Consider the following 3314-nt stretch of genomic DNA (forward strand, 5'->3'; position numbering starts at 1 on the left):
CAAAAGAACTGAAAATGCCATTAACAAACGCCAAGAGGGTCCAAAGACTACTGCTGATCGTAAAGCAGTAGCGCAAGATTTGAAGGATATGCTTGGTGTTTGGTTGTACGAAGCGAAGGAGAAGTTAGGGACCGATGTAGCTGTTGCACTGCATTCAGATACGCCCGCCGACTGGACGAACAACATGTCGTATAGCAATTCTCGTAGGTAATTGCGCTTATGATAATACATCTAATGGATTAAACATGGTTTATAGGTGCAGCAGTTCATTCCCTTGCACAAGGCGATGTACTATCAACGTATAATTCCAAATGCAAAGGTAAACACAGGAACATACTAGTATTATTTATCACTTCCCACTTAAAGATTTCTTTTCTGTAGAATTTTATGGAAATAATGGCATGTGCAATATATATGAATTCCATTTGTATGATCCGATAATAACAATTAGTTGCGCTCGTCGATATTTAGAAGCATCGGCGACAAAGAATGATAGATCCGGCTCGAAGCGCAAATATAATATTGGGTTGAAGCGTATATGTAGATGCTTGCTCAACCAGTTCTGTGAGTCAAACATAGCTTGAGATCAAGTACATCTGGATTAGTGTATTTACTTTGTCACTTTGTAGGCAATGTAACTGGGGAGGAGACTGATCAATTTCCATGGAGCAAGTTCGTGCGCATAGCTGTGAAAATGGTAACACCGTTTCGTATGAGTATGGCGAAAAGAATGTCAAGCTTGTGGGCTTTGATTATGACAAAGATAAGGACGAGCAATTTCATCAAACAGCCGTCGAGCCGATCAAAATGGCAGCTACTATGTTGCGAGACTTAGATAAGGCTATACAGGATGAATTAGTTAACATAGAAAAGAAAGAAGAATGAAGGGCAATTACCTATATTGGTTTGACGTTATCATCAACGGCTTATTTTTATATTCAATAAATTTTGTACAAATGCTTTCGATAATTTACTCGCTTTCTTTTCCCTTACACTTCGTTTCATACTATTCCAAAAGCCACGCACATCCAAATTCAAGACAACATCCAAAGATCACGAGTTAGATCCTAAGGAGTACTATACTGAGTTCGTGTCTTGGCTTGATAAGAACGGTAACCCCATGTTCTACAAAAATGGCAAACCGAAACTTCAGGCAAAGCAAAAAAGGCTCGCAGAGATGGATGGTCTGAATGAGCAAAACCCGGCCGAACGTTCTCGTGCTGCAGCTTCCTCGCAGCCTGTAAATGAGAATGGTAATAGAAATGCACTATACTACATATTAATAAAGAAACCTAACAAAACATTCTGGTAGCAGTTGGACCTGTCGTCAATAACTATGTTGATACGGACGACATTATCGATATTGATGGCAATGAAGAGCCGTCACCCAGACGCACCAACCAGCAAAGAATGCAGCAGGTTATGATGCATCTCACCATAAACCGTCAAAAATTTGATTTTTTTTGAAATCTTGCTACTTTCTAGGACTCACAGTCTTCTACTTTTAACTTCACGAACCATATGGAATAGCATCTTTAGAATATAATTCGTGGAAGAGATTCACGTAAATCGTTCTTGTGAACACGCAGAAGAGTTCCAAGGAAGAGGATGTTAAGCGGAGTCAGCCCCAAATTGCAACACTTTTCTATAGCACTGGTTACCATATACAGTTAGACTTTTTCCTTCAACAAAAAGCAGTGTAGCCAACAATCATATAAATTTTGTAACTATCTCACAACCTCTTATAGCTTAATTGTGTTGAAGTTCGCCCACCCGTCGCTCCATCGGTATACCATCAGAGATACTGAGAGGATAGTCAAGTTTAATGTATAGTCACTTGCTCACTTCATGCCCTTTCAACAGCAGTGAGTTGTAAAGGTTGGAGAATCTGCTGTCTTGTTTGTTTGTATACATCGCGGATAATACATGATGCATGCTGCGCTGCCAGGATCTTTTCCCACAACGGCCACAGTGACAACAGCGAGCTAACGACCCCTTGTGTGATAAAACAACTCTAAAATTAATCAATTGCAATTCAAATTAAATGGGATTACTAGTAACTAGAAGTCCGTGTAGCTCAATTACAAGCTTGTTATACGTATATTCTGAAGACAAACGCGAGACTACATAGTCAAGAAAATTGATGAGGAGTGGGTCTATTTGTTTACACGGCGTTAAAGAAAACAAATAATGCATGCAAGTTCTGCCCGGGTTTCTCATACTATAGCTATAAGCAACATGTTGTAGAACTACACAGTAACCTGATACATCTTTAAAAGGCGCAAAGGATACTTAATTCTACCACTGTCTTCCATTCTATCATTTTCGACGAGTACCAGTATACCTATCGATAGCTTTCTGCTTTATATTGCATTATGCCTAGACGTCGGAAAAAATTCTGCAGTGGCGCTGCGCAAATCCAGAAGCACGAACCACTCGCGCTTCGTTGCAGTTGCCCTAAACGATGTAGGTTTATCATTACGGGTGCTATGATCTGGCGGAACTGTGCTTCTTCAATGAATATTATGCAAGAACTATACTAAGCTTCCTTTGGCGTATATCTAGCAGCGGTCCACTTTGCAACTTGAGGGTCAACGAGAAGAAGATCCATCCGAGGGTGAGCGTTACGATATATCACGAGCCCGCTGGAAAAGCTTGATTGAATGGCGCCCTGATGCTGGACAATATCTTCGCTCTCCATATAACCGTAAGTGGAAGAAGAGCAAATATGATTTTGAAAAAAAAAAGCAATTCGTATGTATTTAAACAATTACAAAGTACTAAATTTACATGACAACAGGAACCTCACGCTATACAAAGTATCATAAAAAAAAGAACCTAATCATGAAGAGAGAAAGTGCAGAAGGTTGCCGACCTTTGACCAGCTTTTTTTCGAACGCACCTATACAAGAACAAATGGAAGTCGACAACAGTCCGAATATTAGCAAGAATGAAATGGAACTTGCAAGAATTCGACAAGTATACGATGGTCTCTACGAAAAAGTCAGTCTTATCAGAAATTCGCTATCTGAAGTGGGTTCATTGAACGCGTACGAAACATTACGGATAATGAGCGTGCATTGTTACTTTAAGAATCTACGGATATAACAAGTCGTACGCAAGTATGAAGGCAGCAACATCCTTCTGGGTTTCAGCACATACCTATCGCAGTCGAGCGATAATGGATTGAGCAAAAACGTACCTCTTACTAGGGACCCTGCCCAGCCATCAGCAAGGAAAACACGCGAAGCGACGAGGACGTCAAGAAAAAATGTATCGCATACTGGAATTAATTAAACCCAGCAAAAACATCA

At 40.2% G+C, this 3314-nt stretch overlaps 2 protein-coding genes across 2 annotated transcripts; both read left to right on the forward strand.

Moving 5' to 3' along the window:
• BDB00DRAFT_618260 (uncharacterized protein) lies at positions 1 to 958 on the forward strand. The gene is made up of 4 exons (XM_053118040.1): positions 1 to 203; positions 257 to 319; positions 382 to 564; positions 630 to 958. The coding sequence occupies exons 1-4, from the start codon at positions 89 to 91 to the stop codon at positions 833 to 835; spliced, it is 567 nt and encodes a 188-aa protein (XP_052975602.1). The 5' UTR covers positions 1 to 88; the 3' UTR covers positions 836 to 958.
• Positions 959 to 988: 30 nt separating this feature from the next.
• Positions 989 to 3046, forward strand: BDB00DRAFT_941678 (uncharacterized protein; the record flags this gene model as incomplete). Its single annotated transcript, XM_053129376.1, has 4 exons — positions 989 to 1253; positions 1313 to 1419; positions 2566 to 2707; positions 2946 to 3046. The coding sequence occupies exons 1-4, from the start codon at positions 1121 to 1123 to the stop codon at positions 3044 to 3046; spliced, it is 483 nt and encodes a 160-aa protein (XP_052975603.1). The 5' UTR covers positions 989 to 1120.
• Between the last annotated feature and the right edge of the window lie 268 nt (positions 3047 to 3314).

Source organism: Zychaea mexicana, assembly GCF_025766255.1.
Source record: "Zychaea mexicana strain RSA 1403 chromosome Unknown BDB00scaffold_89, whole genome shotgun sequence".
Classification (NCBI taxonomy): Eukaryota; Fungi; Mucoromycota; class Mucoromycetes; order Mucorales; family Lichtheimiaceae; genus Zychaea; species Zychaea mexicana.

What these genes read in the sequence shown, in the direction of transcription:
- BDB00DRAFT_618260 (XM_053118040.1), top strand. Translation starts at nt 89, where the DNA reads ATGCTTGGTGTTTGGTTGTACGAAGCGAAGGAGAAGTTAGGGACCGAT. An exon ending in GTATAATTCCAAATGCAAAG is followed by an intron (nt 320 to 381) that starts GTAAACACAGGA and finishes TCTTTTCTGTAG; the next exon opens with AATTTTATGGAAATAATGGC. An exon ending in ATGCTTGCTCAACCAGTTCT is followed by an intron (nt 565 to 629) that starts GTGAGTCAAACA and finishes GTCACTTTGTAG; the next exon opens with GCAATGTAACTGGGGAGGAG.